We start from the raw sequence: 24,242 nt of genomic DNA, 5'->3' as shown, positions 1-24,242 counted from the left end.
AAGATTCAACAGGGAATCCTAATATTACACCAATTTCCCTCTGGATTGCCAATCATGTATGGGGTAGTTGCTAATCACTGTCGTTCACCGAAGCCAAAATCATTTGTCTTCATTAGAATGCAACTCCTCTTTCCCTTCTTTATTATAACTCTCCCCTCCTCCGAAAAAATTCGAAATCTCTTCCTGTTGTCTTCCTATATCTTATTAGCTCCAGCTTACCCTCCTCCGAAAAAATTCGAAATCTCTTCCTGTTGTCTTCCTCTATCTTATTAGCTCCAGCTTAAAAAGTTAAATGAAGAAATATGAACTTTTCCTTGCGTTTTGGATGCAAACATGTCGGAGGAAATCTCTATTTGAAGTTGTAATCTTGAGCTCAGCAGAGGAACACGTGAGAGACAAGTCTTTGTCAAGTTGGTGAAGAATCAGGGATGATGCTAGAAGGAAAACGGGCTGAATTTTCGGTATTTAACTACACATTGTAGAGATGGAAGGGAAAAACGAGCTAAAAATGTTGAAATTAGTGGAGACGCCAAAACTCCCAATTTACAAGTGCGGATACCTACACCCAATTTGTGCGAGCTCCTAAATAAGAAGGTCTGATGTTTACGGGTATACCTAAAAAACTGATTACACCATCAGAAGTGCGGGTACCTACACCCAATTTGTGCGAGCTCCTAAATAAGAAGGTCTGATGTTTACGGGTATACCTAAAAAACTGATTACACAAAATTCAACTGATTGGCCATAAGGAGTGCGAAAATTAGCTGACATTACATTGAATTCATTGAAATGATACTCACAACCAAAAGATACATGGTGTCTACTTCGTTCATTGGATATACCTACCTACAGAACCGAGCTCGCAGAATGCAAAAAGAAAATCAGATATTAATTTATCTAAGTACCTAGGTAAAGTATGAATAACATTATTGTAGAAAACACAGACTAGGTAGGGAGAATGCTAGCTTTTCTTTAATTTAATATTGAAAATTCTTCCGATAAATAATAAAAAGGGGGAGGGGAAAAATTGATAAGGAAATCTTAAATAAATAAGTAAAAAATAAGCTGGAGAAAAAAACCAAGCTGAAAGTTAAACTTGGGTAGTTGGTAGAATTCATTAAATTGTATCGTTAAAACGGAGGAAAATCTAAAACGAGGAGTGAGAGATGAAAAAAAGAGCATAGCAAGGAAAAAAAAAAAAATAAAAATAAACTTTATTTAAAAATGTTCATACCTAGTTGTGGAACGTCACAAGTTTCCATCCAGTTCTGATCTCATGAAGTCAAATATGTACTACTGAAACGGCCCTTTGAAATCATAAAAGGATCTAATTTGCAGATTTGGCAGCCCTCCATTGGGCTGACACAGATCTTATAACATCCAAGAAACGTTTCTTCTTCAGTAAAAAATTATGACGTCAAAAATAACACAGAAAAGGCTGGTCAAAAAACCTTTGTCGGGCTTTGCTGAATAAAGGCCGAAGTCATATTCTATCTCTTCTTATTCTCTTCATGCTCTGCAGTTTTCAAAATGAGCATCTAAATTCTTTTGTGCCTAATATGAGTAATATGGAGGAATAGCACCCTAGAAACCAAAACCCAATGACTTGACATTGACAGCACCCCAGAAATGCAGAACTCTGTTGCGGATATCAACAATGAGGATACAACAAACAAGTCAACTTGAGAAAAAAAAATCAGTTACAGCTAAGATTAAAAAAATGCTGATAATGAAGGGAAAGCAGAAAGACATCCAAAGCTGAAGCTGTCGTTTGATTGATGCTAACTAGATGATATTCCATAAAAAAAAAACGTCGCTTTTCTGAACCCCAACCCTCACCCACTTGGCAGTTTTCAGCCTTTAACTTTTCTCTCTTGGGTAATTGAAAAAAAATCTTTAGTCCTTTTTGTGTGTGACCTTTGTGAGGTAAGTGTTTTAACTGGTGGTTCTGTCCAATATACCAGAGGAAAAGCTCTTGACATTTGTAGATCCCAGAAGGGTTTGAACAGTTTTAGTTCAAGTTTTCCATCGAACCGATGGGCACATCGCTCTCAACTAACTACCTATCAGTTTTATACAGAAATATATCCTTGACAGATTCCACACCGTTATTAGTTTTAGTGTTACGGAAAGGAAACACCAACCGAAAATCATCTAAGACATTCTAAGTTATATTTACAAGACCTTCCACATGGTTCAAGTCCTTTTCCAGATTTTGGAACTTTGGATTTTCAGGTAGCATGTTAGGTGTGTTAACAAGCTGTTGGAATTTAAAATATTACTTCATTCCTTCCAATTTTTTCCGTTGTACTGGTGGGAAAGCCAGGTTAGGGGAGTCATTACGTTAAAGTCTTTCATACCCTATTTGCTGTGTATGTTAGTGTCCATAGTTCACGAGATATTGTAGTCAGGATTTTTTTTTTTTTTTTTTTTTTTTTTTTTTTTTTTTTTTTTTTTTTTTTTTTTTTGTAGTTGGGAAGTTAGAACGAAGAATTATCCCCTAAATTTAAAATTTCAACTTCTATTAAGAGTTTCAGGTGTTGGAAGTTTCTACCCCTTCCCCCAAAACCCCATAGTTTTGCCGACTTGGTTGACTGTTCAATGGAATATTCGAAATGACACCTAAGGATTGAAGAAGCTGACATACCGTCTGTTGCCACATCCGTTCCATCAATGTCGCAGACTTTCCTTTGTTCCGTTTTTCTTCATTTTCCTCTCGCCTTATCTTCGTCATTTTCGGCTACCGTTCAGACATTGTACTCTCAGAAACGTTTATCACATTATAATGAGTAAAGAGAAGCATCACATCAAGTTTTGAAGGTTTCAAATAAACGCAGAACAAGTATGGTGGCCTAGGTATAGTTTCACATTCACAGGTTTATCCTAGCATGTGTAGGTGTATTTTCCTTTTGGAAACAGACGATCTTCAGGCCGTGGTTATGAACAGGGCTGAGATAGGCCATTCTGAGATGTTCTTGGCAAGTGGAAAATGATGTGGTAACTTAACACAGAGCCGGTTTTAGCGTTACCTATGTTAAGCTACGCCGAGGAAGGCCAATAAATGGATGGGTGACTTGCACACTATATTGGGAATAAAGGGAGAACGGGCTCTAGTCTTGATTTTAAATCATTACATGAAAGTAAAATTAAAAAATCAAGTCAAGAATAATAATAAACTGAATATTAAACAAATTAGGTAGGTACATAGGTATTCTTTAACCACGATCGAATAAACTACGGGCTAAAAAATTCCGGGAGGGACGGACCCAGCTTGTTATTTGTATTTATTAACGTAAGTGATTGTTAGTTATAAAATAAATAATAATAAAAACAACAACAGTGGGTAATTTTTCATGCACCTTGGTAGGAATATTTTAATTAATACCCAGATATTTAAAAATGTTAGTGGGGGTTTCATCATAAAGTTGAAAAGGTATTTTCCTAAACAACACTTTGAAAGAACCCTGTACCTCCAGTGTAGAGAGGAATTTAATGAGAGATAGGAGACTGGAATGCAGTCATGGTTGGAGGTGAGGAACTTGCTGATTGCTGATGGAAACCTGTCACGTCAATCTTCAGCATTTTATCACAGCAGCACCAGCACTGCAGCACGAAGACTTGGGTTGCAATAGTCCTACATACTGGACTCCACACACAGAAATTTTGTCAGAAAAAGACTCGCATTTCAATGTAATGTATAGGGGGGCTTTCCTCTCAGTAGTATTTAAGCAGCATAAAACAACTGTTAGGTATCATTATCATAATCATTCTGTTTCTAGTCCGGTCTTGGAGGGAGCTGAACACATTTCTCAACCACTCTGGCATCGATGTGGTCGTTATGTATTGAGGTAAAATATGAATTCTTTGAAGATCTATTTTCAAATGACTCTTTTTGATTCAAGTATCATCAAAAATCATAAGGAAATAAGCTGGCTGGTCCTCGAACGATTCCGCAATGCTCGCTTGCTTTTTATTCCTTCTGCAGAAGAAAAGGTACGGCGGGACGGACGTATTTTTGAACCAAAGATTCAACCGTTCATTTTCTTGTACTTACTTTTGTCGTGTGAGAACGCCCCTTAAACAGACACTTATTCAAGTATATATTTGGAACAAGCTTGGAAAATACCTGTCTTGTAGGTCGCTGTTTTGATTTCTTTCCGGGGCGAATTTCTTCCGAAACAGATAAAGTTTGTTTTCGGAACGACTAGCTTTCCATCATGTCTGTCCTCCCTCTCTTTGATTTCGGGCGAGAAGTCCTCCGTTGATATAGTTCGCTCAAAAACCTTTCATTTTCATTTAGATGGCTATTTCGATGATTTTTTTAATATGTTTTATTAATTGACTACACTGTATTTATGTATTACAGGAAGTGAGTTCTCAACTGTGGGCCACCCTGTATGACTATCCGTGCCTGAAGTCCTGCTCAGGACTTCAACAGTACATCAGGGACTCAGTAAGATTAGCTTGGGCTTTGGTGAATCAGGTATGTTATTGATATGTATGTACATAATATGTACCTACTCAAGATTTCAGATCACCTGATGACAGGGCTGTATCCAGGATTTTGTCGAGGGCAAGGGGTTCCGATTCTTGTTGAACATTTTGAGAATCTCCAGGATAAGTCACATCCCTCAGTGTTCTTTCATTACAAATCTTCATCAGTAAATGGTTTCTTCAAATTAAATTGATCCCAAGGGCAAGGTAAACCGAAACTCTTGACAGTAAGTCCTGAAACCGAAGAGAGGAGGACTGGATAGAGAAAGCCAGCCGTTCCGAGAATTCCGAGATGAACCTCATCAGTTTAGGATAAAATTGGCTCCGGGAATCCAACCCAAGGCCTAGCGCTTACAAGGCAGACGCGCTACCCTCCAGGCTAACAAGACTGGGTACCGGGTACCTAAGCATTTCAACTACATGTTTATTATTATTCACAATTCAGCTAGGTACCTAACTTTCCCTGAAATAAATCAATCAGTACAATATTTGAGTGGGTATCTACCTACTTTTCTTTCAATAAATCGGCACAGCGCAACTAATTATTATGAAATCGGCGTAGACATCGCTTTTTAGGGATTGATTCAGGGGTAACTAGTAGTTCTGTGAACTGTAGACCTCACTCAGACTCTTTTGACAAAATTATTTTTGAAGGGTTTATGACAGTGATATTGAATGGGAAATTATTGAATGAATGTGTTGAAAATATTTGCCAGAATTTCAACAAAATTAGACAAACCGTTTGTTTGTTACGTTCAACGAGCTATTTATTGACTTGATTTTGAGCTCATTAGACAAATCGTTCAATTAATAATCATATTGGAATAAAGAGAAAGACAAACAAATTAAATTCAAGCTGCCGAGTAAAAACACAAATAATATGAACTTTTTTCATGAGGTTTGACACAGGGAACTGTAACTGCTAAGGTCTTATCGTCCCGAAATCGAAGAGAGAAGCAAGACAGGGTAGGAGAAAGCCAGCCGTTCCGAGAACGAACATTATCCCTTCAGGATAAAATCCGCCCCGGGCGGAAATCCGCGGCCTAGCGCTTACAAGGCAGACGCACTACCAACAAAGCTAACTAGGCTGGCAATATGAACGTGGGTAATTCTTTACCTTAATTTTCTTCCCACAGGTGAATCAGAACTGGAAGAAAAGTTATCGGGATTCGAACCCACGCTCAACTCTCTCGTAGAACTTGGAGTGGCGCTACCAACAAAGCTAACTAGGCTGGCAATATGAACTTTGTGTGGGTAATTCTTTACCTTCATTTTCTTCCCACAGGTGAATCAGAACTGGAAGAAAAGTTATCGGGATTCGAACCCACGCTCAACTCTCTCGTAGAACTTGGAGTGGCTGCTCAGTCCGGGGCTGAGATGTTCCTGCTCCGACCTCAGCCCTTCCTCCCTGAACACACAACGTCCGTAAGTATCTAGCTTCAATAGTGTCTTATCCTTAAAGGAAGAATAAAGAAGAGATCGCATTGAGCTCATTTGCTGAAGCCGACAGATCGTAAACAAATTCCTCTTTGGAGTCAGTGCTGAGCACACTGACTCCACGTGAGTGACTCCACTTTCCAAGGAGTTTCCGTATCTCTGACTCCACTTTTATCTCTTTGGCTTGGCTTCAAAAATTATAATGCGCAGGTGCGGAATGCTCCATCTAGGAAAACCATGATCGAAGGTTTTATTTAACTCAAGCTCAATGAACACTGATCATCCAAACAAGTATCTTATCCAAATTCTTGAGAGTATTCGATAGTTTTCCATTATTCTGCCGAATCACCCGGGACTTCTTAGAAGATTATGTATGGTTTTAGGGGGGGAGGGGTTCTTCATAAACGCTTATTCTAGACATTGAGGGCCGAAACTTGGGTGGAATGAACGGTCTCTAAATTGATCATCCAAACAAGTATCTTATCCAAATTCTTGAGAGTATTCGATAGTTTTCCATTATTCTCCCGAATCACCCGGGATTTCTTAGAAGATTAAGTATGGTTTTAGGGGGGGAGGGGTTCTTCATAAACGCTTATTCTAGACATTGAGGGCCGAAACTTGGGTGGAATGAACGGTCTCTAAATCTACTCTTTGGTTGTTTTGCAAGGTCTTCACTGATTCGCCACAATGAGCCTACTCTATCAACTTCATCTCTTCTTTGCTTTGCTGATGCTTTGCTAAAATAAACGAGACCTTGTTTAGACTGCTGAATCTACTCTTTGGTTGTTTTGCAAGGTCTTCACTGATTGGCCACAATGAGCCTACTCTATCAACTTCATCTCTTCTTTGCTTTGCTGATGCTTTGCTAAAATAAACGAGACCTTGTTTAGACTGCTGGGGTAAAGGGAGTTTAGAGTCTCATTCGAGCAGGATAAACAAGGTATATTCTATTCTATCTCTTGGTTCGCAGGATTTCTGGATGGCAGCTCTCCACAAAGCTCTAGTGGGCAACATAGTGCTCTCCTTGAAACAATCAACGTCGCCCCAACTCAAAACGTTCGTCCATTGCACCAAACCGACTTCCACCGACAATCCGAATAACTATGAGGCGGGCTCTGTCACAATATTCGGTGCCAATTTGGATCCCAATGAACCCTCCAATGTGACGGTCAAGAGCTCTAGTTTGAGGGACGAGGAAGCCCATATATTTGTGCTCACTTATGACGAACAGACTGGGTAAGTCTATCTATCTATCTATGTTCTATTATTTTTAAGTGGTGCTCATCGCCAATTTGGATCCCAATGAACCCTCCAATGTGACGGTCAAGAGCTCTAGTTTGAGGGACGAGGCAGCCCATATATTTGTGCTCACTTATGACGAACAGACTGGGTAAGTCTATCTATCTATGTTCTATTATTTTTAATTGGTGCTCATCAACACCTGGGTTATATGCACCACAGTCTGGGGATTAAACTAAGGGCCGGTTTCTAACATCCTCTGTTGACTCGCGAGTTTGAAAACCAATGGTTCACCCAAACTCCGGAGTTGACCGAGTGTTTTACACAGTCTGGGGATTAAACTAAGTGATTTCCAAGATTTGGATTATACAAGGCGAAATCAAAGTGTAGTTACTGGCCTCAGGGAAACATTACTGGCATACAGTAACAGTCCGATCCAGGTAGCCAGGATTTCGTGGATTTGTAGCTGTGCATTTTGTACAAATGGACTAGAAAACTACTAAATGGCTAGATGCTCGAGGTATTTTGTCCAATTGGACTGGAATTTTACTGGTTACCAGTGGTGTTTACAAGAGACAAGCAGTTGTGAGGCATGCCCATCCGCCCATCCCGTAGTATACCTCTCATAAGATGGGCGAGAAGAGACATAATACTTCCCATTTAGGTGCTGGGTCAACACGAGAACACCAGAAAGTAAGCCATCACTCACTCAGGTGGACCTAATACACCTGATCAGGTTCGCTTGTCAGGTCTACCTGATACCTGATGAGCATACAAACTATCAGGTAGACCTGACAGGTACAGCTGAAAAGGTCCGAATACCTGATGAGCACACACACTAGACCTGATCAGGTGTACCTGTAAGGTCTACCTGATAGTAAGTGGCTGCCGTTAGATAGTAGATACGTTCTGTATTAGTTGCTGACTGAAGAGTGAACTTGTTTATATTTTGAGCAAGGTCGAGTCAGGTTGTTCAATTCAGCAAGCGTCTATTGTAAAAACAACTTTCTCCTGCTGTCATGCGTCAGCGAAAAATAAGAAAAGTAATCGGTCCAACAAATTTTCCTCTAATCCAGGCAGTGGTTATCACGTCGAATTTTAACCTGGTGGTCGCAGGTTCGAGGAGGTTCCTTGGCTTCAAGACCTACCTCTGGCCAGCCCTACTGGAGGGACCCAATGGTCCTTTTGTCTATATGGCAGTGGTTATTACGTCGAATTTTAAGCTGGTGGTCGCGGGTTCGAGGAGGTTCCTTGACGTTAAGATTCAAGACTTGGGAGTAGATACCTCTGCCTAGTCCTAAATATTTTATGTCGCCACAATGAATGAATCCCAAATGAAAATTAAAATATTGTTTTTGTTTCTTTTGCAGCCCGATTTCCAGAAGCATGGCACAAGCATTGGCCCCGGCGTACTTGCGAATCGCGGGTCCGTCCTCCAACAACTTGTGTCGCCACAATGAATGAATCTCAAATGATAATAGGTAATTAAAATATTGTTTTCGTTTCTTTCGCAGCCCGATTTCCAGAAGCATGGCACAAGCATTGGCCCCGGCGTACTTGCGAATCGCGGGTCCGTCCTCCAACAACTTCACTCTGGAGGGTGACCGGATTAACATCAACTCTAACGCCATCAATGGTAAGTCATCTCTGACGATCTCAATGAGTCTTAAGGTAGAAACACACTATCACCACGTCACGTCAAGTGATAGTAGTGTGGCTGTCCTGAACGAAATTACCTACAATATGATGGGAAAACTTTGAACTACATCTTTCGGACTCCTCATGACTTCACGTGACGTGATGTGATGATACCTTTATAGTCAATTTTTTCGAGTAAAACTCTTCTCTTTCGATTTTCTTTTAGGTTATTACGTCGAATTTCAAGCTGGTGGTCGCGGGTTCGAGGAGGTTCCTTGACGTTAAGATTCAAGACTTGGGAGTAGATACCTCTGCCTAGTCCTAAATATTTTCACAATATTATGGGAAAACTTTGAACTACATCTTTCGGACTCCTTTTGACTTCACGTGACGTGATGTGATGATACCTTTATAGTCAATTTTTTCGAGTAAAACTCTTCTCTTTCGATTTTCTTTTTCTTCTTCTTCTTCTCATCCTCCTTTTCTCTCCGCTAGGTACTCCTCTTTTTCCTTCTTTTCTTTGAAAATGTTTGATAGCGGGAACTGCAACAACGCAGGTCTTATCGTCCAGAAATGGAAAACAGAAGGAGGACAGGATAGGAGAAAGCCAGCCGTTCCGAGAACGAACCTTATCTGTTTAGGGGGACAGTTCGCCTCGGGTGGGAATCGTACCTGCGACCCAGCGCTCACAACGCTAAAATTCTTTATTTCCACCCGTGTACGACTTGCTAATTACTTTTTCTTCGCTTTTTCCCGTGTAAAGATGGAGTCGGCGTGTTTCGTCAGCCTCTCAATCAGCCCTAACTAAGTGATTGGGGTCAGGTTGTTCAATTCAGCAATCGTCTATTGTAAAAACAACTTTCTCCTGCTGTCATGCGTCAGCGAAAAATAAGAAAAGTAATCGGTCCAACAAATTTTCCTCTAATCCATGCCCACCACAGACATTTTTAAGAGGTCTGATTGAAGGAACTGTAACTGCTAAATTCTTATCGTCCCGAAATCGAAGAGAGAAGGAAAACAGGATAGGAGAAAGCCAGCCATTCCGAGAACGAACCTTATATCCGGTTAGTACTCGTACATCTGAAGCTGTTTGTGAGTGAAAATCATGAAAACTGATTCAGCAATCTTTGTTGAAGTTTCAGTCCCGGAATTCAATAGCCACACCTCGTATATCTGAAGCTGTTTGTGAGTGAAAATCATGAAAACTGATTCAGCAATCTTTGCTGAAGTTACCTATTTTGCTTTCAACAATCTTGGTCACTTTTTCTCGAACTGTTTGACAAGTAGTTTGACAACCACTGGATTGTTTGTTCTCAGATTGTTTATGATTTCTGCGTCCAGGTTTTATCAGGTTAAAATCGAGGGGTTAACGTCATTAGAGATTTCCGTGGTGTAAATTTTCTCCAGATTTGTTTCTTCAATTACACCATTAGTACAAGATCCTGGGTCACTTTTTCTCGAACTTTTTGACAAGTAGTTTGACTACCACTGGATTGTTTGTTCTCAGATTGTTTATGATTTCTGCGTCCAGGTTTTATCAGGTTAAAATCGAGGGGTTAACGTCATTAGAGATTTCCGTGGTGTAAATTTTCTCCAGATTTGTTTCTTCAATTACACCATTAGTACAAGATCCTGCTGCCAATAACTCAGCAAAGTTTCAAGCACTTTTTTTTATATTAAAAACTATTTTTTGAATACTTTTCCACCAATTTCTTTCTTAATAATTATTTTATACCGTTATCTGTTAGTTACACTTTTTTTTATATTAAAAACTATTTTTTGAATACTTTTCCACCAATTTCTTTCTTAATAATTATTTTATACCGTTATCTGTTAGTTGCACTTTTTTCTATATTAAAAACTATTTTTTGAATACTTTTCCACCAATTTCTTTCTTAATAATTATTTTATACCATTATCTGTTAGTTTTCAGTCTCTTTTTTTACCTACTGCGGACGTAAGCTGTGTAATAAGTGCTTTTTCCAAGACAACTAATTCATTTCTGAACTCTTTTTGTTTTGCAACGTACCTACTGCGGACGTAAGCTGTGTAATAAGTGCTTTTTCCAAGACAACTAATTCATTTCTGAACTCTTTTTGTTTTGCAACGAATCTTACCTACTGCGGACGTAAGCTGTGTAACAAGTGCTTTTTCCAAGACAACTAATTCATTTCTGAACTCTTTTTGTTTTGCAACGAATCTTGAAGTTTTCTTCAGTGACGATAGAAAACGGTTCTAAGAAGCGTGTTTTTAAAAGAAGTTTGGATCTTGCATCTTGTCGGGTTTCAGTTCCATGCAGTTCGCCAGTAAGTACCTTTCCTTTTTGAGGTTTGATAGAGGAAACTGTAACATCGGAGGTCTTTAAGTCCTATCCATATAGCTAATTTCTCTTGTTTCAGATCATTTTCCTTGGAGAAAGATGTTTCGACCGCAGTGCTCAAAGCGATGGACACATTCGATGAGACACTATTCAGCAAAAAAATGTAAAGCTAAGTACATAATAAGGGTCAACTGTGACGACGATGAGACCATACCTACCAGGAAATCTCTTAATCCATCATAAAATTTGAAATTGGAATCTCTCCGTTGCTAGGCACTGATAGAAAGAAGAGGACTCAGTAAATATCCATATATATAAGGGTCAACTGTGACGACGATGAGACCATACCTACCAGGAAATCTCTTAATCCATCATAAACTTTGAAAGTGGAATCTCTCCGTTGCTAGGCACTGATAGAAAGAAGAGGACTCAGTAAAGTAAAGTAAGAAGAGGACTAATTTCTCTTTTGTTTCAGATCATTTTCCTTGGAGAAAGATGTTTCGACCGCAGTGCTCAAAGCGATGGACACATTCGATGAGACACTATTCAGCAAAATTGGTGCGAGAAAGAAGCCAATTTGGTTGGGTAAGTCGAATAACTGACCATGAAGAGGAGAGTTCTTAAGGCAAAACGTTCTTATAAATCCAACCGTTAGGGGTTAAGGCCTTTACACACTCCCAGAATAAATTGTTAAAACTATAAAATGCACGAGACCTTGTTTAGACTGCTGGGGTAAAGGGACTTTTTAGTCTCATTCGAGCAGGATAAACAAGGGATATTTTATTCTACTAGACACTTCAAGACCAGATTGAGCCCAACATTGAATGGGAAATTATTGAATGAATGTGTTGAAAATATTTGCCAAAATTTCAACAAAATTAGACAAACAGTTTGTTTGTTACGTTCAACGAGCTATTTAATGACTTGATTTTGAGCTCATTAGACAAATCGTTCAATAAAAATAATCATATTGGAATAAAGAGAAATTAGACAAACAAATTAAATTCAAGCTGCCGAGTAAAAACGCAAATAATATGAACTTTTTTTTTCATGAGGTTTGACACAGGGAACTGTAACTGCTAAGGTCTTATCGTCCCGAAATCGAAGAGAGAAGCAAGACAGGGTAGGAGGGGACAATAGATGGAGCCAGGTCACGTGAGCGATAAAGGACACTGTGGATGGATATCATCAAGGAATGGTTGAGCATCACATCACTTGGGGCGTTGAACCATCTAGCTGCCAACAGAGACCTCTTCAGAACGGTAGTTTTAATCTAGCGATCATCGACTATGATGTCGCCACAATGAATGAATCCCAAATGATAATTAAAATATTGTTTCCGTTTCTTTTGCAGCCCGATTTCCAGAAGCATGGCACAAGCATTGGCCCCGGCGTACTTGCGAATCGCGGGTCCGTCCTCCAACAACTTTAACGAGCTATTTAATGACTTGATTTTGAGCTCATTAGACAAATCGTTCAATAAATAATCATATTGGAATAAAGAGAAAGACAAACAAATTAAATTCAAGCTGCCGAGTAAAAACGCAAATAATATGAACTTTTTTTCATGAGGTTTGACACAGGGAACTGTAACTGCTAAGGTCTTATCGTCCCGAAATCGAAGAGAGAAGCAAGACAGGGTAGGAGCGGTAAGTCATCTATGTCACTTTTATTAGTCTTAGGTAGAAACACACTCATCACGTCATGTCACGTCATGGGGAGTCAGAAAGATCCAGGACATCTAGGTAGTTCGAAGTTTTCCCATAACATTGTAGGTAATTTCGTTCAGGACAGCCACACTACTAAACTATCATGATACGTCACGTGATAGTAGTGTGGCAGTCCTAACAAAATTACCTACAATATTATGATGGGAAAACTTTGAACTACATCTTTCTGACTCCACATAACTTCACGTGACGTGTTATAGTCATTTCTTCGAGAAAAACTCATCTCTTTCCATTTTCTTTCTTCTTCTTCTTCTTCTTCTTCTTCTTCTTCTTCTTCTTCTCCCTCTGCTAGGTACTCCTCTTTTTCCTTCTTTTCTTTGAAAATGTTTGATAGCGGGAACTGCAACAACGGAGGTCTTATCGTCCAGAAATCGAAAACAGAAGGAGGACAGGATAGGAGAAAACCAGCCGTTCCGAGAACGAACCTTATCTGTTTAGGATACAGTTCGCCTCGGGTAGGAATCGTACCTGCGACCCAGCGCTCACAACGCTAAAATTCTTTATTTCCACCCGTGTATGACTTGCTAATTACCTAGCTAGTTATGTACTTATGTACTTTTTAAGAGTAAATATGTATTTAAAACAATCAACCCAATATATAAAACATCTCATCTAAGGACGAGCCCATTGGCAGTGTTCCCATAGCCGCTGCAGAATTTTAATGTAAGTACTTACACTCTCCCCGCTAGGTACTCCTCTTTTTGCTTTTCTTTCAAAATGTTTGACAGCGGGAACTGCAACAGCAGAGGTCTTATCGTCCAGAAATCGAAAACAGAAGGAGGACAGGATAGGAGAAAGCCAGCCGTTCCGAGAACGAACCTTATCTGTTTAGGATACAGTTCGCCTCGGGTGGGAATCGTACCTGCGACCCAGCGCTCACAACGCTAAAACTCTTTAGTGAATTTCCACCCGTGTATAACTTGCTAATTACCTGGCTAGTTATGTACTTATGTACTCTTTAAGAGTAAATATGTATTTAAAACAATCAACTCAATACTTATATATAAAACATCTCATGTAAGGGCGAGCCCATTGGCAGTGTTCCCAAAGCCGCTGCAGAATTCTAATGTACTTTCATTATAAACCCGATCCTTGGTATGTTATCGATCCGATTAATCGGTATCAGACGTCCAAGGCGTAGGAGTTATGGGAAATGCGAGACCATCTAAGGACGAGCCCGTTGGCAGTGTTCCCATAGCCGCTGCAGAATTTTAATGTACTTACATTATAATCGACCCGTCCCATGATGGAACGATTATGGATTGATTGATTACATTATAAACCCGATCCTTGGTATGTTATCGATCCGATTAATCGGTATCAGACGTCCAAGGCGTAGGAGTTATGGGAAGTACTTACATTATAAACCCGATCCTTGGTATGTTATCGATCCGATTAATCGGTATCAGACGTCCAAGGCGTAGGAGTTATGGGAAATGCGAGACCCAAGACGGTAATTTGGTAGCGTCAAGAACACAGGGTCTAAGTACCTATATGATTAGGTAGGCTCAAGTATTTGTTGCTTAGAAACAGGACTCCAGTCCTCAGATTTCATCTGATACAATAGGTACCTACTACCTACATGGCAATATAGAAAGGTTCACTATTGCGGAGTACCTATTAAGGTAGAAACACACTACCATCAAGTCACATGAGCTCACAACTCACAATATTGAAAAAAAAAAAAAAAAAGATGAGTTTTCATGATAACTTAAACTTGGAAAATATTAAGGAATCTGAGAATGATAATCTCGAAGAAGAATCATCACACGAGATTGACAATGAAGAAGACATATTGAACAATACATCATCTATTCTGCAAGATGGAGTTTCTACACATGAAACAATCGAGAATATTCAACTGAAAAATATGAATGAAATGGACCATAAAGAGATTTTGTCTGACCCAGAAGATGATCTAGTTATAAAAAATGACCCAGTAAATCAAGAAGACATTTCAGAGCTAGATCAAAGTTTCAATTTAGACAGAAATGAATCATTAGACGATTCACAAAATAAAACAGGAAAAGAAGACAGTTCAAAGTCACCAATGTACAATTTAAGCAGAAATGAAAATGATACTGGAAATCCATGTGTAGCTGAGAATTCCAAGAAACAAGCAGAAAAATATACTAATGAAAGTACATTGAAAGAAGACCAAACTCTCAAATCAAACTTTGAAAACAGTACTAAAGTAAAAGAGGGAGATGATCTCAAAGAAGGAAACAAAGTAATTTCTGAAGAAGAAGCGAGAGAATATGAAAAAGGAATAACAAAATCACAGAGAACAACTACTGATGAGGATGACAAAACCGAAAATAAGGTCTTTAAAACCAACATAATGAAAATTGAAAAGAGTAAAAGAAGCAAAAGACAAGTTCACAAAGATGGTTTCGAAACAACTTTCAAAGAAAATGAGAAGGAGGAGAAACAAAATGATAAAAAACACAAAGATACAAAAAAGGAACAACAACATGTCAAAAGGTTATCACCAAGGTTTTGGCTTCAAAATGTTTACGAGTGGATGCCCTTGCACTCAATCTTTGCTATTAGCAAGGGAAATTTCAGGCTGATATCCTCCTTGTTTGAAATCCCCCAGTCAGACTAAGCAGGTCTCCTACCTGCGTAAAGTCCCCCAGGCAGACTCTTTTGTAGCTCACAGCCCACAGAAAACCCACGGCCAGATAGTTGTTCGTACTAACCAATAGAACAATTCCCATTGCAGAAAATCAAGAGTACCTCATGGAACTCTCCAGTGAGGAGTTGTCACACAACATCATTCGACTCCGCTCTATCCTGGACACATTCTCTAACACCAAATTATCCCGGATTGTCGGTCCAGACTTTACCCAGTTCGATTTGAGCTCGACAGATCAGTTGGCGTTTGTGAAGAACTTCATTAAGTCGACCAACTTTGCGATCGACGCCATCACAGTTCATCCGTAAGTGTTTCACTGCCGTTCTTATTTCGTAGCAATGAAATAACTGCTACATTATAAGCATGTGGTCTGTGTCGTAGCATGCCCATCCCGTAGTATGCCTGACGTGTTTCCCTGTTCTGGCTAGGGGCGTTAAACAGAGAGTAGACTAGTGTCTGGCTGTGGGACTATAAACAGAGAGGAGAACATCTAACCTTAACCTAGCTAGCTGGCAGTGTTCAAAGGGTTCTCTCTGTTTTTAAAGAGCAAGCACAAGTCCTCACGAAAAAAAAAAAAAAATCCTATAGACCCGAAATGGAAGAGAAGGACAGGGTAAAAGAAAGCCGTTCCGTGAACGAACCTTATCCGTTTAGGACAAAGTTCGCCCTGGGCGGGAAACGTAGCCCAAAGCTTACAAGGCAGGATTTCTTTCGAATGAATTTCGACCCGTGTGCGTCATGCATAGCTAGATATACATATGGACATAATATTTCGACCCGTGTGCGACATGCATAGCTAGATAGACATATTGACATAATTATAGGTTGGGTGGAAGAGCTCCTCCAGGAGAACAATGCATGCCACTTAAAAGAAAGCTGTAAAAAAAATGAGAAATGTGTTCAGCTCCCTCCAAGACCGGACTAGAAACAGAATGATTATGATAATGATAACAGTTGTTGTTTTTATGCTGCTTAAATACTGCTGAGAGGAAAGTCCCCCTATACATTACATTGAAATGCGGGTCTTTTTCTGACAAAATTTCTGTGTGCGGAGTCCAGTATGTAGGACTATTGCACCCCAAGTGCCTCTATAGGTAGAAGCACACTACGTCACGTGAACTCATGAGGAGTCAGAAAGACGTGGTTCAAAGTTTTCCGATAAGATAGGGGGCACGGTTGGTCTAGTGGTAACGCGCTTGCTTGCCATGCAGAAGGTCCCGGGTTCGACAAAAATTTGTACTCACTTTTCGATTGCAAATATTTCAACGGGTTACTTTCTGGTGTTCTCGTGTTGACCCAGCACCTAAATGGGAAGTATTATGTCTCTTCTCGCCCATCTTATGAGAGGCATACTACGGGATGGGCATGCTACGACACAGACCACATGCGTCTAATGTAGCAGTTGTTCCATTGCTACAAAATAAAAACGGCGGTGGAACACTCTTCTTTTTTTTTTTTTTTTTTTTCAATATTGTGAGTTGTGAGCTCATGTGACTTGATGGTAGTGTGTTTCTATCTTAATAGGTACTTCTCAATAGTGAACCTTTGTATATTGCCATCAGGAAAGACCTCGTCAATTATGTTACCATGTAGGTAGTAGGTACCTATTGTATCAGATGAAATCTGAGGACTGGAGTCCTGTTTCTAAGCAACAAATACTTGAGCCTACCTAATCATATAGGTACTTAGACCCTGTGTTCTTGACGCTACCAAATTACCGTCTTGGGTCTCGCATTTCCCGTTTAAGTCCCGAAACCGAAAAGAGGAGGACTGGATAGAGAAAGCCAGCCGTTCCGAGATGAACCTCATCAGTTTAGGATAAAATTCGCTCCGGGAATCCAACCCGCAACCTAGCGCTTACAAGGCAGACGCGCTACCCTCCAAGCTAACAAGACTGGGTACCGGGTACCTAAGCATTTCAACTACATTTATTATTATTCACAATTCTGCTAGGTACCTAACTTTCCCTGAAATAAATCAATCAGTACAATGTTTGAGTAGGTATCTATCTCTATTGTTTTGTACAAAGCTTATCTTAAGGCTAAATATTGAGAAATCACATTGATTTTAGGTAGCTACCTACTTTTCTTTCAATAAATCGGTACAGCGTAACAAATCATTATGAAATCGGCGTAGACATCGCTTTTTAGGGATTGATTCAGCGGCAACTAGTAGTTCTGTGAACTGTAGACCTCACTCAGACTCTTTTGACAAAATTATTTTTGAAGGGTTTATGACTGTGAGTCACCTATTGGACTCTGAAACGTTCAGACCAAAAACGGGCAACGCTCAATTCTGGGACCCCAACTTGCGATGTACTTTGATGCAACCTGAACCTGTACCAAATTTCATCAAAATCGGACCAGGCAATCGCGAGTTATAGTGGAACAAACAAACATCCGTGGCACAAGCTCCGGCTTTTACGGATGGGTATACCATTTGTTGCCTATTTATTTAACTGAGAGAATTGTACTGAAAAACTAATAAATGGAAACTTATAAAATAAAAAAATAAATAAAACGTAGACCATCACTTCGCTCGGTCAAACTAATCTTCCCCTTTTCCCCTAGGATAATGTCGACAATGTGGCGAGATAAAGGCGGAGGTCCCATTCCGGCATGGTCCCTATGGTTGGCGCCCTTCCTGTTAGTAGTCATCCTAAGTCCGGTTCAGTCAGAAGTGACCATTTCGCTCAACACGAGGAAAGTCATCGGTGTGGTGGATGAACTTGGAGTGGCTGCTCAGTCCGGGGCTGAGATGTTCCTGCTCCGACCTCAGCCCTTCCTCCCTGAACACACAACGTCCGTAAGTAGCTTCAATAGTGTCTTATCCTTAAAGGAAGAATAAAGAAGAGATCGCATTGAGCTCATTTGCTGAAGCCCACAGATCGTAAACAAATTCCTCTTTGGAGTCAGTGCTGAGCCCACTGACTCACGGTGGGTCCAGTGGTAACGCGCTTGCTTGCCATGCAGAAGGTCCCGGGTTCGAATCCCACCATCGACAAAAATTTGTACTCGTTTTCCTGTTAGTAGTCATCCTAAGTCCGGTTCAGTCAGAAGTGACCATTTCGCTCAACACGAGGAAAGTCATCGGTGTGGTGGATGAACGATTTCTGAGCTTCACCGTGGATCCGGAAGAATTGATCAGGAGAAATTATGGGTAAGTAAAAGGAATTTCTATCGTCCTATGGTCATTCTCATTGTACGCATTCACCAAGTTCTTTTTGTAGTCTATGTTAGGAAACAGCGAAACATTTCGAATACCAATAAAAAAAAAAAAATCAAATTCACCGAGTAGGAGGTATATGTAAAACACCTGAATTCCTGAAGAAGGAAGAAGGGACAATAGATGGAGCCAGGTCACGTGAGCGATAAAGGACACTGTGGATGGATATCATCAAGGAATGGCTGAGCATCACATCACTTGAGGCGTTGAACCATCTAGCTGCCAACAGAGACCTCTTCAGAACGGTAGTTTTAATCTAGCGATCATCGACTGTGATGTCGCCACGAGATTAGCTTGGGCTTTGGTGAATCAGGTATGTTATTGATATGTATGTACTTGTACCTACTCAAGATTTCAGATCACCTGATGACAGGGCTGTATCCAGGATTTTGTCGAGGGCAAGGGCTTTCGATTCTTGTTGAACATTTTGAGAATCTCCAGGATAAGTCACATCCCTGTGTTCTTTCATTACAAATCTTCATCAGTAAATGGTTTCTTCAAATTAAATTGATCCCAAGGGCAAGGTAAACCGAAACTCTTGACAGTGTGCCGGTACCTACTCCCGAGTACCGGAGTGTGCCTGAAGATATGTGATGTGTTCCAATCCACTCGACCCCACCAGTAAAAGATTTACCGTACCCCTTTCGGGGATTTTTCAGATCTGACTGGGATAAAAATGAATTTAGGGATTTTAAGGGATTTTTAACAATTTTAAGGGATAATAATTTTTATTCATCTAATAAAAATAGTCAATATTTAAGGGTATTTGAGAGAAATTTCGAGTGTATGGCCGCCATACACGCCCTACATGGACGCTACGCCACTGGTCTGATCCCCTGAATAAACAAATTTGGTGGCGTATTGGGCAAAAAGCCTGATAATAGGGTAAGAGTACCATTTATTCGCCCACCTAAAAAACGTACCATTTATTGGCCCACCTGTACCATACGCCACATAAGTAAAAGATTCACCGTCAATACAATTTGAGAAGAAGCTCCCTTAGCTTCATCATATTTCTGGTGAAGCTAAGCGTCTACTTCTAAACTTTCTTCAGTTCACGTTGAAGTATTCGTAAACCTCCGAGCATACGAGGAGGTACTCATGGCCGGATCCAGAAAATGAGTTTAAACTCCGTTAAAGTTAAACTTTTGGGCCATTTCGGAAACCATCATTTCTTCACGTTTCTCATCTTGTCTTTTTTACTTTCACATTTCAGTCGCCGCCGTTCGTGCTCGAATACGAGCAGCGCACCTTCAAACGAGACAACCACGTCCGCTTTCACTCATCCAAGCTAGATAATGACGTCATCAAGACCTACCTGTGGCCAGCCCTACTGGAGGGACCTAATGGGCCTTGTGTCTATAAGGCAGTGGTTATCACGTAGACTTTTAACCTGGTGGTCGCAGGTTCGAGGAGGTTCCTTGGCTTCAAGACCTACCTGTGGCCAGCCCTACTGGAGGGACCCAATGGTCCTTGTGTCTATAAGGCAGTGGTTATCACGTAGACTTTTAACCTGGTGGTCGCAGGTTCGAGGAGGTTCCTTGGCTTCAAGACCTACCTGTGGCCAGCCCTACTGGAGGGACCTAATGGGCCTTGTGTCTATAAGGCAGTGGTTATCACGTAGACTTTTAACCTGGTGGTCGCAGGTTCGAGGAGGTTCCTTGGCTTCAAGACCTACCTGTGGCCAGCCCTACTGGAGGGACCCAATGGGCCTTGTGTCTATAAGGCAGTGGTTATCACGTAGACTTTTAACCTGGTGGTCGCAGGTTCGAGGAGGTTCCTTGGCTTCAAGACCTACCTGTGGCCAGCCCTACTGGAGGGACCTAATGGGCCTTGTGTCTATAAGGCAGTGGTTATCACGTAGACTTTTAACCTGGTGGTCGCAGGTTCGAGGAGGTTCCTTGGCTTCAAGACCTACCTGTGGCCAGCCCTACTGGAGGGACCCAATGGTCCTTGTGTCTATATGGCAGTGGTTATTACGTCGAATTTTAAGCTGGTGGTCGCGGGTTCGAGGAGGTTCCTTGACGTTAAGGTTCAAGACTTGGGAGTAGATACCTCTGCCTAGTCCTAAATATTTTAAGCTGAAAATGTCATACATTATGACGTAAACAAATTATAGAAATCAGCTATAGGTATGTCTGACATCACTAGGTACCATGGATCCCCCAAGCCTCGTTATTTTATTCAAAGAAAATGTTGTACCTACCTATTTTATTAAATTTGTAAAAATCTTGCCTTTTAAAATTTGTAAAAAAAAAAAAAAAAAAAAAAAAAAAAAAAAAAAAAACAGAATAGCGTTAACATGAAATTATATACAAAATCAAAGGGTGGAAAGAAAGGGGGGAAAACAAGGGGAAATGGAAAAAAAAATAGGCATAGATGTAAAAGGATGTGTCTTGAAGTAATTCGAAAGTGGTACCAGCTCATCTTTCAACCCTTGAGGTAAAAACACACTACCATCACGTCACGTCACGTGAGATCAAGTGACGTGATAATAGTGCGGCTGTCCTGAAGGAGATTACCTACAGTATTATGGGAAAGCTTTGAATTACATCTTTCTGACTGAACATCATGAGTTCACGTGACGTGATAGTAGTGTGTTTCAACCCTCAATCTCTACTTACTCTACGCCACTGAAACTCCCCTCAACAATTTTCCTACGGGTCGCCTCTCTATTTCTCCGTGTACGCTCCTCTGGGAATCAATTTTATGACTTTCTATATCCATCCTGTATATATCCTATATTTCACTACCACCAAGTGTATATAGCCAACGTAGTTCATCAAGAAAATATAAGATTTTATATGTACAGGGTGACGCTCTAGTAGTTCCCATTGACTTGCTCCTTTCTGCCACAGTCTGGGGATTAAACTAAGTGATTTCCAAGATTTGGATTATACAAGGCGAAATCAAAGTGCAGTTCCTGGCCTCAGGGAAACATTACTGGCATACAGTAACATTTCCAAGATTTGGATTATACAAGGCGAAATCAAAGTGCAGTTCCTGGCCTCAGGGAAACATTACTGGCATACAGTAACAGTCCGGTCCAGGTAGCCAGGATTTCGTGGATTTGTAGCTGTGCATTTTGTACAAATGGACTAGAAAACTACTAGATGGCTAGATGCTCGAGGTATTTTGTCCAATTGGACTGGAATTTTACTGGTTACCAGTGGTGTTTACAAGAGACAAGCAGTTGTGAGGGTTGACTCCAAAAGGAAAGAAACAGATGTATTGTAAAGTCTAAGCATAACTTGAAGCGTCAAAGTCCAATAAGACGCTTCTTGGACACGAAAAGTCCAAGAAGCGTCAAAGTCCTGCCAATAAAAAGTGAAGTAGGTATCAATCAATTATTATTTTATAAGACGTATGACCTGACTATCTTTTTTCTTTCAGGAAATCATACTTGAATGACAAAGAACTGTCCATTGCTTCGAACGGCGAACTACCAATCATAACACCTATTGAAAAGGAACTGATTGCCAGTTCTCTTGGAAAGGGATCGGTCGACAACACCATTACGATACCGAAGAGAAGTATCTTTTTCATTGTACTACCAGAAAACAGAGCAAGATCCTGTATATCTAAATATCGACCAAGTAGTATCACCCAAACCTTATTGAACGGAAACAGCAACGTGAAACTTACAAATAAGAATTTCGTTAGTAAATTAGTTGATTTCAAAAAGACAGACAGACTGAAAGACCATTTTATGGACACTCCCGAAGAAGACTTTGACTGGACACTGCCCAAATATAACCCTCTGGTTAAAGACACAACTACTGAAGGAGATGTGAAAACAAAATACGTTACATTTAGTGACAACAACTGGTTATCGAAATTCCCCGAAAAAGTACATAAAAATACATTGTTTGATGACGAATTTCCCAAAAATAGTGTTTTAAATTTTAATAAGTATAACCGGTATAGAAGACATAAATACTCGGGACTCTATGACGATGACAGTTTGAATGACCAAGAAGTTCCAAGTGATGAGAAAAGTTTCAGAGAATCGGAAAAAGAAAATCTCGACACATACATAAAAGGAGATCACATCAAGGATAGTGAACATGGAGTTCATGATGAATTTGAGAACAAGTTCAATATGAGAGACGAAAAACCTGATGAAATTATTCAATCCATGGATATTCCATACGAAAGTATTCAAACCGATGACATAAAGTCCACTGAAACATTTGAGGATAATCCATTTAGTAATGACGAAATTCGTTCAGCTGATGAGGAAGAAAATTTGAACAAGGATGGATATTTTGGAAATGTTGATGATGATATCATAGACGAATTGCATAATGAAAACTCACATCATGGTGAAAAAATTGAAAATATAGACGAGCAAGATTATCAAAATTCGGACCTCAATCATAAATCTCATGAAGACAATATTGATCTAGATATTTTAAAAGGAAATATAAAGCGAGCTACAACTAAAGAAAAAGATTCAAGTTCAGAACGTATAAAATTTTCGGCACTAGAATAAAATTGCATAATGAAAACTCACATGATGGTGAAAAAATTGAAAATATAGACGAGCCAGATTATCAAAATTCGGACCTCAATCATAAATCTCATGAAGACAATATTGATTTAGATATTTTAAAAGGAAATATAAAGCGAGCTACAACTAAAGAAAAAGATTCAAGTTCAGAACGTATAAAATTTTCGGCACTAGAATACGAGAGGTAATTAGAAGGGAGAAGGCATTAGATAGGAGGACATGAAGGATTGGAGGAGTAGGATAAAGAAGGACAACGCCGACCCCAAATAAAATTGGGAATCTTCTTCTTTTTCTTCGCTTTTTCCCGTGTAAAGATGGAGTCGGCGTGTTTCGTCAGCCTCTCAATCAGCCCTAACTAAGTGATTGGTTTAGGCTGACATTTAGTTTTGGCTTCAAAATGTTTACGAGTGGATGCCCTTGCACTCAACCTTTGCTATTAGCAAGGGAAATTTCAGGCTGGTATCCTCCTTGTTTGAAATCCCCCAGTCAGACTAAGCAGGTCTCCTACCTGCGTAAAGTCCCCCAGGCAGACTCTTTTGTAGCTCACATGGAGTTTCTACACATGAAACAATCGAGAATATTCAACTGAAAAATATGAATGAAATGGACCATAAAGAGATTTTGTCTGACCCAGAAGATGATCTAGTTATAAAAAATGACCCAGTAAATCAAGAAGACATTTCAGAGCTAGATCAAAGTTTCAATTTAGACAGAAATGAATCATTAGACGATTCACAAAATAAAACAGGAAAAGAAGACAGTTCAAAGTCACCAATGTACAATTTAAGCAGAAATGAAAATGATACTGGAAATCCATGTGTAGCTGAGAATTCCAAGAAACAAGCAGAAAAATATACTAATGAAAGTACATTGAAAGAAGACCAAACTCTCAAATCAAAATTTGAAAACAGTACTGAAGTAAAAGAGGGAGATGATCTCAAAGAAGGAAATAAAGTAATTTCTGAAGAAGAAGCGAGAGAATATGAAAAAGGAATAACAAAATCACAG

The 24,242-nt window shown here is 39.9% G+C and overlaps 1 protein-coding gene across 1 annotated transcript in view; it reads left to right on the top strand.

Annotated features, from left to right (window-relative positions):
* LOC113467437 overlaps positions 1–23,216 on the top strand; it is a 46,981-nt gene extending 23,765 nt beyond the window's left edge. The window contains exons 5-9 of the mRNA XM_026823621.1: positions 4,367–4,453; positions 5,631–5,652; positions 5,780–5,919; positions 6,902–7,167; positions 22,115–23,216. Of these exons, the coding sequence (XP_026679422.1) occupies positions 4,367–4,453; positions 5,631–5,652; positions 5,780–5,919; positions 6,902–7,167; positions 22,115–23,216 (1,617 nt within the window). The remainder of the gene's footprint in view (positions 1–4,366; positions 4,454–5,630; positions 5,653–5,779; positions 5,920–6,901; positions 7,168–22,114) is intronic.
* Positions 23,217–24,242: the final 1,026 nt, after the last annotated feature.

This window comes from Diaphorina citri, unplaced genomic scaffold (assembly GCF_000475195.1).
Source record: "Diaphorina citri unplaced genomic scaffold, Diaci psyllid genome assembly version 1.1 scaffold475, whole genome shotgun sequence".
NCBI classification, from domain to species: Eukaryota; Metazoa; Arthropoda; class Insecta; order Hemiptera; family Psyllidae; genus Diaphorina; species Diaphorina citri.
Note: the sequence above shows the minus strand (reverse complement) of the source record. Positions and strands in the feature narration are given on the sequence as shown.